The sequence below is a fragment of the Sphaeramia orbicularis genome, chromosome 16, assembly GCF_902148855.1.
Source record: "Sphaeramia orbicularis chromosome 16, fSphaOr1.1, whole genome shotgun sequence".
Lineage (NCBI taxonomy): Eukaryota > Metazoa > Chordata > Actinopteri > Kurtiformes > Apogonidae > Sphaeramia > Sphaeramia orbicularis.
Genome location: NC_043972.1, coordinates 26961889 through 26975782, shown reverse-complemented (window position 1 = coordinate 26975782; position 13894 = coordinate 26961889). Strand labels below are relative to the sequence as shown.

Sequence of the window (13894 nt, the reverse complement as noted above, 5' to 3'; positions counted from 1 at the left end):
CTATCTATCTATCTATCTATCTATCTATCTATCTATCTATCTATCTATCTATCTATCTATCTATCTATCTATCTATCTATCTATCTATCTATCTATCATACATCCATCTATCATCCATCCATTTATCCATTTATCATCTATCTATCTATCTATCTATCTATCTATCTATCTATCTATCTATCTATCTATCTATCTATCTATCTATCTATCTATCTATCTATCTATCTATCTATCTATGACACTTGAATCCTACAAACTGCTCTTATATGAATGAGTGTCTCTTCAGTCTTCCACCTGTCTTATCCTGTCGGGTTATTTATATTCGCCATTGAATCATATATCGCCATGGATGTCACACATGCGCAGTAGACAGAGTGAAAATCTGAATCATCGGTGGAAACAGAGATGGAGAGAGAGAGGGGGGTTGACTGTAGAGTGATGGGACCCGGCTGAGGGAACAGCAGCGAGCGATCACTCTCCGAGCTGGTAATGACAGGTAAATAACGATTTTAATGCTTATTTTTGAGAACTGTTGCTTTGCAGAGCTGTGAGTCTGGGGAATATTACATATAAGAAATTTGTATTTTTGGTAGTTTTCTTCTGGCTGTCTCAACCGCGCGCTCGATGTCTCCTTGCACATCTGGAAGTCCTTATATAAGGGGAAAGGGCTGTGGAAAAAATATTTTATGTGTTTTATGTTGTCATGTCAGTACCATCCACCGAATATGTTTAGTCTACTGGAGCGTTTCAATCGGTATCTTGCATCAACTGAAACCAAACTTCATGCCCTTGTTTGTACCTCCAGATTATTTCGCTTTTACAGATGTGTTTTTTTTTTTTTTTGGGTAGTTAAGACACAAAGCGCGCTGAAATTACACGGAAACGATTTAATTGAAAGTCCACCGTTTTAAATTGAATCGAAAAGCGTCATGTGTGTCTATTTATGTCTCATGGGGGGTTGGGAGGACGAATAGATGTAGTCTGTTTGCACACTGGCGTCACATATTACGTCTGTGTGTTTTCCTGCTGTGCTGAAGACTGGAGGGTAATGGCGTTCAGCACCACGGACAGCTCCCGGTGAAACGGTTGGTAGGTCATATAGTGAGAAAGAGGCTTCACAGTTTGAGTCTACATCTCACCTGGAGTTTGATGATTACATGCATTTATATCATCTAAATGAATAGTTTAATGGTGACAAACAGGAGATTATGGGCTGTTTTTGTGATGATGTGCATGAAAACAACAAAGCAACCATACAGACTTTGCAAAGCATGTTCAAGCCAATACACTGTTTTTATTTTTTATTTCTTTCAAACATACAAAAAAACAAGAATAAAACAAAACAAAGCAAAATAGGACAAAAACAAAATAACATTTAAATGTATAGAATCTGTCTTAAAGTACGTGCAAGTTAGAATTTTGCATGGTTGAAAAGGAGCAGGAACAAGTATACATTTTACACCTTTATCACTAACTTAAAACATGAAGCAAACAATGCATTTTTCCTAATTTAGCATTCAACCCACTACTAATACGTAATACAGTAATTGAATTATACACAACAATATGATTATGGTTGTACAGTCATACAAACAGACATCAATAGTTCAGCAATTTTCTTCAATAATTACAGCATATTTATCAATAAAACATTATCCATATCCTGTTTGTGTTCAGTAAAACACTGTGTCCTTATCTGAAAGTCCTTCAAGGCCTTATAATTAGTTTCCCTCTGACTCTACCTGCTTGGATGTTGTCTCCATACTGTAAAGAGCAGTTTCAGTTCTCTTTATGAGTCATTAAAATACAATTCTACTCTAAAATGTCACAGACACACTATTTTATGAGTCATTTTCCATTTAGTTTTAGAGTGTATTTAGATTATAATTACCAATATTTTGTGTGAGTAATGTAGTTTATAATAAATAATCACTTACGTGTTTGTGCTCCAGTATTTACTCAAATAAAGCCAGTTTGAACTTTAATGAAACACAAAAGATTCAAGATTTAAGATATAAGTTTTTTATTTGTAACATGATCATTATATTGTGAAATACATCATTATACAGGGTGGGGAAGCAAAATTTACAATGAACATTTAGTTGTTTTTTCTCAGCAGGCACTACGTCAATTGTTTTGAAACCAAACATATATTGATGTCATAATCATACCTAACACTATTATCCATACCTTTTCAGAAACTTTTGCCCATATGAGTAATCAGGAAAGCAAACGTCAAAGAGTGTGTGATTTGCTGAATGCACTCGTCACACCAAAGGAGATTTCAAAAATAGTTGGAGTGTCCATAAAGACTGTTTATAATGTAAAGAAGAGAATGACTATGAGCAAAACTATTACGAGAAAGTCTGGAAGATACTATTAAAGAAGAATGGGAGAAGTTGTCACCCCAATATTTGAGGAACACTTGCGCAAGTTTCAGGAAGCGTGTGAAGGCAGTTATTGAGAAAGAAGGAGGACACATAGAATAAAAATATTTTCTATTATGTAAAATTTTCTTGTGGCAAATAAATTCTCATGACTTTCAATAAACTAATTGGTCATACACTGTCTTTCAATCCCTGCCTCAAAATATTGTAAATTTTGCTTCCCCACCCTGTAGATTATGCCAGGGGTGTCAAACTCATTTTCTTCCGGGGGCCACATTCAGCACAATTTAATCGGAAGTGGGCCGGACCAGTAAAATAATAGCATGGTAGGCAATAAATAATGACAACTCCAAATTATTTTAGTGCAAAAAATAACATTCAGTTCTGCCAATATTTACATTTACAAACTATCCAAACAAAAAGGACACAAATAACCTGAAAAATGAAATTTGTTAAGAAATGTACGTACAATTTTAGCAATATTATGCCTCGACGTATCATTTCTACATGTGCATTACAGATCAGATCTACAAAGGCACAAAACATTTAGTAACAGGCAAAATATTGTTAAAATTGCACTTAATTTTCTATAGATATTTCAGGGTGTTCATGTTTGTTCAGGTTATTCACATTTTATTGTTAAAGGATAGTTTCTTAATGTAAATATTTTCATAATTTAATTTTTTTTGCACTAAATCAAAGACAAAAAATTGATGTTGTCATTATTTAAAGGTTATTATGATATTATTTTTGAGTTCAATGCCCTAACTTGCACTTTGTAAATTCATCCCGCGGGCCAGATTGGAAATTTTGGCGGGCCGGTTTTGGCCCCCGGGCCGCATGTTTGACACTTGTGGATTATGCTATCTATTATTATAGATAATAATAACATACAAAAACATACTCTTAACAAGTTATACAATAAAATATATGAAATTAAAGTGACTATAGCAGGGATGTCCAATCCTGGTCCTCGAGGGCTGATATCCTGCATGTTTTAAATGTATCCCTCTTCCAACACACCTGGTTCAAATGATCAGTCTACCATCAAGCTCTGCAGAAGCCTGATAACAACCGTCAGGTGTGCTGGAAGAGGGATACATCTAAAACATACATGATACTGGCCCTCGAGGACCAGGATTGGACACCCCTGGACTATATGAATATTAACCCATAAAGACCCAGCGCTACTTTTGTGGCAGTTCCCAAATTATTTTTTCTCTCTATTTAGTGATTTATCATCATTTATTGAATATTATCCTCTGTATTTTGCATTTCTTCAATAAAAATCCGGTATTTTCCCATATTTAATTCACTGATCATGTAGATGTTCATAAAAGCTCAGATTAAAGGTAATTATCCTAATATCAGAAACAGAAAAATGAAGAAAAAGTTACTCTTTCAGCAAATTTATCATTAATTGAGCATAAACCCAATGTCTCCATTCACTATCATTGATCCAACTCCATGGGTTTTACTGGTGAATCAATGTTGTAGAAGATGACACTGTTTCCATGGTAACTACAGAGCCTCTGAACATCCAAATGGATCATATCTGATGACCATGAAAAGATGAAAAACTGTCTTTTACACCAATTATTTACAATGATTGATAGGATTAATGGATTAAAAGTTATTAAACATTGTATATCAGTAGATGATTGGTTGTTTGGGTCTTTATGGGTTAAAGTAGCTCACTATATTACAGTAACCAAAAACAAACTCTCATATGTACATAGCGGAAACCAGAGAATGTGTGCAAATACATGTGCAAATGTATGAATATATGCAGATGAAGGCATAGACAGACTTCGTAACAGAACAGGGGAAAGCAGATATTCATGAGAGTCCACAGCAGGTACAAATTAAGCAGCAATATGATTATCATAATGTAATGTTCCTCATCTTAATGGAGCATTTCACTCCTATCTTCCATATTATGTTATCTGACTCCAGACCTGGCTTTTACCACTTTTCACTGTGTGAATTCATGCTTTGTAATTTATAGAAATGTTCCTATTACCATCAAAGCAATGTGACAGAAGAAGGGATTTATCAGCTGTGGTCTGCTAACACAAGTGTGTCCTAATGTTTTCAATCTTTACACCACATGTTAAATAGATTTTTACCTGAATTAACCTGCGTAGGGTTTTTTGTATCAATTAATTCCAATATACTGGAAAAAATCTAAATCTTGCCAAGTGTATTTTTCTAATTTTTAGTCAAAATATCTCATCACACCTAACATAAGACATAATCACCTAAAGAGTAACTTGCAAGTGAGATATAAGAACTTATTTTTAGACAATAGATCTAGAAAATCTTATTTCAAGAAATCTTACCAAGATAATTTTGCTTGTTCTATTGGAAGATTTTTTTTTTACTTAATTCAAGATTATTTTGCTTAATTCAAGGGTTAGGGTTAATTCAAGATTTTTTTTGCGTAATTCAAGCAAAAAAAATAAACATAAAAAAAATCTGCCAATGGAACGAGTGAAAATTATCTTTCTTGAGATAACATTTTCTAGATCTATTGTCTAAAAATAAGGTCTTATATCTTACTTACAAGTTACTCTTTAAGTGATTATGTCTCATTTTAAGTGTGATGAGATAATTTAACTAGAAATAAGAAAAATACACTTGATAAAATTTTGATTTTTTCCAAGTGCTTCCATTGATTAACGCAATTTACAAATGCACAAATGCAATGTGAGATACTTAGCACAAAGGATAAAAGGATGTTCTCATGGGTACACATTAAGTGTATTTAAAACTGCATTAGTTCTGTATGTCAAAGCCACACGCTGATTTACACAATGGCTCCCCACATAAGATTTAATCAACTAAAGTCACACTTACATCACTAGAACTGTTGTTTTATTCCCTTTCTATCCTCCAGTGTAATTTCAGTTGTGCTGCAACAGGAACAGCAGTTGAGATTTAGTGCGAGCTGACAAAAGTTGAAACATTGAACATTGTACTGTGTGTTTATGTTGAGGGACTGGGCTATAAACTGCCTCTAGATCTGTAACAGATATCGGGGGAATTCCAAGTGTGAAGTAATATTTCCTAAAGCTGAAGTTTGTTTTTGTTTTATTGGTTGTGTTCATTGCTTTCAGGATGCATAACTTATTGTATTGTACATATATAAACATTTATTAATGAACTAAATCAGTGTCAAATGCATGATATATACACCACCTCCCACAAAATTGGATTAAAATTTTTGCGATAATGTGATTTATTCTTGATCAACAAACTGCAACTGGGACTCATGTAATCATTGTACCTGGTCGAAGGTGATTATTGGTGTGTATAGATAGGAATAAAAAGAGGAAAACAAAATGATTCCCACAGGAGGCTACAAACTATGAGTTTTTGTTGCAGAACAAAATAATGGGTTTGAGAGGGAAACGAAAAAAAGATCATTTTGTTCAGCACCATTTGAAGTCGGGCATCACAATATTGGTTGTAAAGAGGAGGCACAATATGATATTTCATGCCTTATTTCATCAGAGCAGACAAGAAGAATGCATCATTAATCTCAATGTACTGAAGCAACCATGCCTTCAGTACAGTGTTACATAACGTTCAGGAAAAGTACTTGAGGCTGCAGTCTTCTGTGTAGGAACATGCTGTATAGATGTATATGTGTGTGTATGTGGTCATGTACTGGTTAAAACAAAAAACAAATGTTTGTCCATAAACTGTGTGGGTGGTTTCTTACCGCAAGTGTGCAAACATGAATTCATGCGTGACCGTGTGCTCATGTGTGTCCTCAAGCAGGTAGACAGATGTGAAGGATGACTACTTGCTCAGAGATCTGTGGATCAGAGTATGGTGAGCAAGCCCAAGCCAGCGGGAACTGCCAGCAGTATGGAGTCCGATCCTACCTGCATCAGGTACAACACACACACACACACACACACACACACACACATAAATCTGTACAAACAAGTACACACACGAGAAAAAGATGAAACCCTACAGGACCATAGTGAAAGAATGAGTCAGTGTTGTCTCATACAGTTTTGGGATGAAACTGTGATGTCTCATGGTTTTCAGTGTCTCTGTCGCTAAAATATTAAACATACACATCTCTCTAATTTTACAGTTTTATGAGGAATGCACAGCTTCTATCTGGGAACGTGACGAAGATTTTCAGATTCAGAGATCGCCGAGCAGGTGGAGCTCTTTACTCTGGAAGGTGAGTTTAACTCCAATCTTAACCCATAAAGACCCAGTACTACTTTGGTGGCAGTTCTGAAAAAAAATTTTTTTTTCTCTATATTTAACATTTCTTAAGTGATTTATAGCCATTTATTATGACATTATCCTCATTATTTTGCATTTTTTCAGTGAACATCAGGTATTTTCTTTAATTTAATTTACTGATCATGTGAATGTTCATTAAAGCTCAGATTAAAGTTGGTGTTTATTATATCAAAAACAGAGAAAACTGAAGAAAAAGGGACCTTTTGAGCAAAATCTATCATTAACTGAACATAAAACAAGTGTCTCCATTCACTTTCATTTATTAAACTCCATGGGTTTTACTGTTGAATCAATGTTGTAGAAGATGACAGTGTTTCCATGCTAACTACGGAGCCTCTGAACGTCCAAATGGGTCATATCTGCTGAGCATGAAAAGATGAAAAACTGTATTTTACACCAATTATTTAGATGGATTGATAGGATTAGTGGATCTAAAGTTATTAAACATTTTATATGGTAGATGAATTTGGTCGGCGGGGGTTATTTGGGTCTTTTTGGGTTAAACCAGATCATACTGCTTACCTGCCCTAAATACAGCCGTGGGGGGGCAGCCGTGGCAGATGGATGGAGAGTTTGCTGGAGAGTCGGCTTATGACCGAAGGGTTGCCAGTTCGATTCCCTAGACTGGTGGAGAGTTGTTGGCTTATGTGCCCCTGAGCAAGGCACTTAACCCCCCCCCCCGTTTGCTCCCCAGGTGCCTGCCACGGCAAGCCCACTGCTCCTAGCATGCAGTGTGTGAGACACATGATCTAGTGATGGGTTAAAGGCAGAAGGCACATTTCAGTGTGTGGTGCATGTTTATGTGTGATGAAATAAAGATTCTATTCTATTCTATTCTATTCTGTTCTGTTCCGTTCCGTTCCGTTCCATTCTATTCTATTCTATTCTATTCTCCTGTATTCCAAGGTTCTAATAGTTTTAGATTTGTCATTATAGTTTAGTTTTATTTAGTTTTGACTTTTTTTCTCTAATTCAGTTAGTTTTAATTTGTTTTTAGAGCAGATTTGATCGTTTTTATTAGTTTTCGTTATTTTCTAAATGCTTAGTTTCAGTTTAGTTTTAGTTTCTTTACATCTTTTCTCTTCTTCTCCGTCATATTGAAATAAATCCCAGACAGGACTCTGCTGCTTTCTCCCAACTTTAGTCTCCATGTTTCCAGGTAGAGTGGGGACCAGAAGACGGCTCTAAACGACAAGTGATGAGAAGTGACGGACTGTTAAATATCATATACTGCCAGCAGCTAAAATTGCTTGAGGGAAATAAATTGATTTCGTATCAATCCAACCTTGACAAAGACGAAAATGAAGGGAATTTTATCCATAATTTTTATATGTTTTAGTTAGTTTTGTAAGCACACAATACAGTGTCAGGCAGTTATCATTTTTTTTCTTTTAATTATAGTTTTTATTTATTTCAGTTAACGAAAATATTTTTACAATTCTAGTTTTAGTCATTTCGTTAGTTTTCGTTCCCAATAATAACCTTGCTCTATTCTATTCTATTCTATTCTATTCTATTCTATTCTATTCTATTCTATTCTATTCTATTCTATTCTATTCTATTCTATTCTATTCCATACATGATCATATTATAACAGAAAATACCTCAGTGTTCTATTCTGTTCTTGAAGTATTTTCAGTCTGCGATCATTTTGTTCTACAGTAAAATGTAAGTTGGACTCTCTACTCTGTATCTTTTCTTCATTTCCAGGTCTGTCTCGCGTTCGGAACATTGATCTTGTTTGCAGGACTTGTTGTTGTCTTGGTGGGTTATGCCACTCCAGCTAGGATCGAGGCGTTTGGCGAGGATGATCTCCTTTTCGTTGACAGGTACAAATATCATTTTTTTAAAAAAGGGTTAAAAGTTCTACAATCTACCGTCCATATAGTATTTCGTGCAGTTGCATCACAAAGCTTCCGAGACGTGACTGTGATAAATGGAGTTTTTTCTAAACAAAATACATCATTTACCTTCTTCGTCTATTTGTGCACTTTTTTTTCACAGCCATGCAGTTAGTTTCAACCAAGCGCTGGATGTTTGTAAGCTGACCGGGGCTGTGCTGTTCTGTGTGGGAGGCACCTCCATGGCCGTGGGTCTTCTGTTGTCTGCCTTTGCCAAAAGCTACTCCAAAGAGGAACTATATCTGCAGCAGAAGTTTAAGGAGAGGCTCGCAGATCTGCAGGCAACAGTTGGTAAGATTCCATTGTGTGCTGCCTTCATTTTAACAACAAATATACAGTACGTGTCCAGAAAGTGGTATTTTTGTTGCTCTGGATAATGTTTCTGAGATATCTGAATAAAGGTTATAATAGTTTTGGATTTTTCATTAGAGTTTTGACTTTTTTTCTCTAATTCAGTTCATTTTAATTAGTTTTTAGAGCAGGTTTGCTAGTTAGCTTACTGGCCGACAAGCTGTAAACTATTGTCGTCATGTGGCGTCCGTCGTCGTCTGTTGTCCGTTACAAAAATTTCAATCGTCTTCTTTTCCGAAACTACAATTCCGATTGACTTCAAACTTGGTATACAGCTTCTTTATGATGATGTCAGCAAAAGTTAGTGAAATTATTTGGATCTGGATCTGATTCTGGATTTGGTGTGACTTTGAAAAATGTCCCCATTATATGAGATAGGAAGTGGATCGATGCAGTAACTCAGTAAATATAAATGATATCCATTGTAAATTTCTACAGTCCAGCCCTGATGGGGAGATGACCAAAACATAATGTCCACATGCTGATCAGGATCTTCTTCTGGATCCGGGAACTGACGGAAAATTTAACATGGGCTCTTATGGGGGAAAAAATTCAATCATCTTTTTCTCTGAAACTGCAGTTCTGATTGACTTCAAACTTGGTATACAGCTTCTGTATGACGATGTCAACACAAGGTATTGAAATTATTTCCATCTGGATCTGATTCTGGATTTGGTGTGACTTTGAAAAATGTTCCCATCATAACAGATAGGAAGTGGATTGATCCAATAAATCAGTAAGTATCAATGATATCAAGTTGGAATTGGAATTTTTTACAGATCTGATTGGAATATGACCAAAACATGGGCTATTTCTGTAATATAATAAACTAGAAAAGCACTCGGAGAGCGCAGACCTCCACCAAGCGCAAAAATTCCCCACATAATCGGTGATACAAATCCTACATTTATTTTTTAAAATAAAATCCGCCTTCTGGATCAGATCCGGATCAGCCTTTGAAATGTGATAGAGGACCCCATTGTCAATTCCTGAGTTAAATTTCATGAGTTTTGGTCAATAATTAAGCGAGATATTGGGAAACAAAAATTTTGGCCCCATTTACCACAATGTTAACGAAAATTTCAAAGTGATCCAGAATCCAGGATTTCTTCCAGATCACCCCCAAAAGTTAATCATTTCTTCCTTATCCCATTTCCAACAACCCTGAAAATTTCATCCAAATCTGTCCATAACTTTTGAGTTATGTTGCACACTAACGGACAGACAAACAGACAGACAGACAAACAAACCCTGGCAAAAACATAACCTCCTTGGCGGAGGTAATGAACATAACTGGGTGATAATAAATGGCATCTGGATACATTTCCCAAAGCTTTTAATTTGGCTGGTAAGCTACAGGGCCATGGGTCCTATTTTTTTTTTTTTAGTTTTAGTTTTTTCATATCTTTTCTCTTCCTCGCCGTCATATTCAAATAAATCACATACAGGACTCTGGTGCTTTCTCCCAGCTTTAACCTCCATGTTGGCAGGTAGAGTGGGAACAAGAAGACGACTCTAAACAAGTGACAAGAAGTGATGGACCGTAAAGTGCCGTCAGCTTCATGCTTTCTTTTCTTATATTCATCATTTAATAGGTCTTGTGTATTTTATTTCATTTTGTTTCGTTTGTTTTGTTTTTTTCTTTCTCTTCTGCCCAGTTTCTTCTGCTACCTTCTTCATTTTTGCCCCCCCCCCCCCCCCCCCCATCAGGTTCGGTATGGTTGAAATGTGGTTCAACAAAACTCATAATAAAGACAGTAGAATATCAAAAGGAGCGTCATATACTTTATGAAGTTTCCCTTGGCAAAGCAAATTTGTTCAGCACCAAAAGGCAACCAGACTACCATTCTGCTGTTATGATGCTGGACAACATAAGTTAACCCTTTCATGCATAGTGGTCACTCCAGTGGACAGTTATTCTCCAGCTGTTCTCTTGTATATTCATGGATTTTGTTGTTTTAGTTTCATATCAGCCAACATATTGGACGTTTATGCATCATCCCGTACACTACAATTAATAACATTACTGTAACTTTGCTGTTCTTGATAAACCTGATCTAACATGTTTGAGTGTAAATCCATTCCTTGTCATTGTTATTAGACTGTAATTAACAAAAAAAAAATGTTTTTTTGGTTTTTTTTTAGAGTATGTTAAAATGTGAGAAAACATCAGATTAGCAGCATTAAAATGTTTTTATTTCATAGTTTTCACACAGTATATCAGTAAATACATGTTTCTTTGCTTCAAAAATTAAACGCATGGTGTCCAGCTGAGTGGACATTTTTGCAACTCCATGAAAAATAGCTTAATTAAAAAAAAATTATCGCATTGTTTTTTTTAAAGCCTAAAGAGGAATAAAATCACTCAAAAAAAAAAAAAAAAAAAAAAAAAAAGAAATCTTAATTAAAGTTATTGTAATTCATGCATGAAAGGGTTAAAAAGAAAAAAAAAAAAGTGCCATTAGCTAAGATTGCTCAAGCGAAATAAATCGATTTTTTTATCAATCTGACATTGACAAAGACGAAAACGAAGGGAATTTAATCCATAATTTTAATACGTTTTTAAAAAATTTTGTAAGCGCACAATACAGTTTGTTAGTCATCATTTTTTCTTTTAATTGTAGTTTTTCTTCAAAGTATTTTTTCAATTCTAGTTTTCATCGTTTCCTTAGTTTTCATTAATGATAATAACCTTGATGTGAATATCACACTTACCGTAGCAATGCTGCTTTTGTCGCAGGTACCCCTATCATGAGAGCACCGACACCAGGGGAAGGGAAAGTACCAGTCACACTCTCTAAAGTCCAGAACATCCAACCATCGACCCCAAAATCAGAAACCTGACAGCAACTCACTTGAATGTGGGTGAAGTCAAGTGTGTATGAGGACTGATCGGTGTGCAGACTGTGTCCGTGACTATGCGTATATATTTTCTCTTTGAAGGTCAGCTTACATGACTGGTAGTATTGGTTTCATATCTTTACTTTCTGCTTTTGATATCTAAGTTTAATTATTTATTTTTTTGGGGATGATTTAAATGCAGAATAAATCTACTTTTAATGACATTAAAATAAAAAATCACCATCATCTGATATAGCGCTTATATTTGAGTGCTAACAAGAAAACAAACCACAAAAAACAGCCGCCGAACAACATCACTGTAGTTTCATGGTGTAAAAAACAAAAACGATTTAGATTTTGTAAAATAAATCCTTAAATGAAACATAAAAAGGATAGTGTTATTGCTAGAGGACGTAGAGTAGAAGATGTTGTTGTTTTGTGATTTTCACCTATCTCTCAGATGACCAAAAGAGCCACTGAACGCAACATCCACGATCTCTGCTTTGTCCCGAAAAAGTCCACCAGAGGATGAGTGTTTGTACTGTACGTGTGGAATACTATACTGTGTGTAGACGTATATGCAGCGCAGTTGTTCGTCACAGCGCAAAGTGAGAACTGTCGATAACAAATGCACCATCGCTTCAGCTTAAAAACAAACTGTTAAACTGCAACAATAAGCCAAGACAAGTCTCACCAGATACACTTCATGCATTGTCAGAACAAATTTAATCAACGCCGATTGGAACAGGCCTTAAGGGTAGATTTCACACTGACATTTTGTTCTGTCTCATTCATCCTGTGACCTTGTCTCCTTGAGTAATTCTTCAGACAGGATCAATAGAATAGACCAGATACATCGATGAAAAGAACATTCAACCGGACAGAACAAGCAAAGTAAAGAAGGAGGGGAAGAAAAACAGAAAAAGGACATTGATTTAGATCAGATATGTTACTTTCTAGATGAGACAAAAATGTGGCACTTCTTCATGCCTTCCACCTGCTGTTCCAGTGTAATTATTACTTAATAGCACTAATTGTTTCAACAGATATAAATTTAAAAAAAAAAAAAAGTGTGACTGTTGAAAACAAAGATGGAGTAAGGTGTGGAAATGTTACATTAAAACAGTGGTTCTCAATCTTTTTCTGTGGGCCTCCCTTTGGAGGATAAAAAAAAAAAAAAACCCACCCCCCAACCCCCCAACCCCAATAACATTGTAGTAGTGGTGCAATTGTAACATTTATTGAAAGAAACATAAATATCATAACAATACTTTTTGCTTTTTTCGTCAATAATTTGTTGTGCAAATTAAAAAATAACTTCGATTTTTGTTTGAACGCTGCAAAAATCTAAATCTTACCTAGTGTATTTTTCTCATTTCTAGTCAAAATATTATTAATTCAACTTTTTTTTTCGCTTAATTCAAGCAAAAAAAAAAAATCTGCCAATGGAACAAGTGAAAATTATCTCGGTAAGATTTCTTGAATTGAGATTTTCTAGATCTATTGTCTAAAAATAAGCTCTCATATCTCACTGAAAAGTTACTCTTTAGGTGATTAGGTCTTATTTTAAGTGTGATGAGATATTTTGACTAGAAATGAGAAAAATACACTTGGTAAGATTTTGATTTTTTCTAGTGAACAATACAAATAAACTCAACAGGACTACTCACTGAGACAATATTTTTCCAATAAAAAATAGAAAATGCACAATTATCTTATAACTATGACAATAATGTTACTTTTTTTTAGAACAACAAACAAATTTTTGGTAACAAATAAGAACATTTTAACAAAATTAGTGGCTGGAATGAGCCTGTTTCCATTGCACATCTCAGAACATTAAAGTGCAAACTGTACAACTGTGCAAAAACACAAATATTTTCTTTTTTTTTTCTTTCCAGTCCAATCTTTGTCCATTCTCCAAGCCTAAACTCTTTGTCTAGTCTATTGACACATCACCATGGCAGTAGATTTGTTTGTGGTGCGTCCCTAAAATGATTCCACGGTCCTCCAACGCTAAAAAATTTGTTCCACCTGCTACATGTTGTAACCTAAAGAACACAAAAAAACCCCCAAAACACCCAGGAGTGATCCCATTACCCCCCCCCCCCCCCCCCCCCCCCCCCGGGGAGGCCGCCC

The 13894-nt window shown here is 35.3% G+C and overlaps 1 protein-coding gene across 2 annotated transcripts; it reads left to right on the top strand.

The window, feature by feature from the left end:
- Window positions 1–361: 361 nt before the first annotated feature.
- On the top strand, window positions 362–12825 carry nrsn1 (neurensin 1). Of its 2 annotated transcripts, none has more exons than XM_030158942.1 (6): window positions 362–496; window positions 6171–6289; window positions 6502–6594; window positions 8373–8491; window positions 8667–8854; window positions 11655–12825. In XM_030158942.1, the coding sequence occupies exons 2-6, from the start codon at window positions 6191–6193 to the stop codon at window positions 11756–11758; spliced, it is 603 nt and encodes a 200-aa protein (XP_030014802.1). In that variant the 5' UTR covers window positions 362–496; window positions 6171–6190; the 3' UTR covers window positions 11759–12825. The 2 variants fall into 2 exon arrangements, with proteins under 2 accessions (XP_030014802.1, XP_030014803.1); XM_030158943.1 differs by having other exon boundaries at window positions 369–496; window positions 6174–6289.
- The last annotated feature ends 1069 nt before the right edge of the window (window positions 12826–13894 follow it).

Bases quoted from the DNA above. Each gene is read 5' to 3' on its own strand.
- nrsn1 (XM_030158942.1), top strand. From the start codon at position 6,191: ATGACTACTTGCTCAGAGATCTGTGGATCAGAGTATGGTGAGCAAGCC. The intron at 6,290-6,501 runs GTACAACACACA...CTAATTTTACAG, and splicing joins TCCGATCCTACCTGCATCAG to TTTTATGAGGAATGCACAGC. The intron at 6,595-8,372 runs GTGAGTTTAACT...CTTCATTTCCAG, and splicing joins GGAGCTCTTTACTCTGGAAG to GTCTGTCTCGCGTTCGGAAC.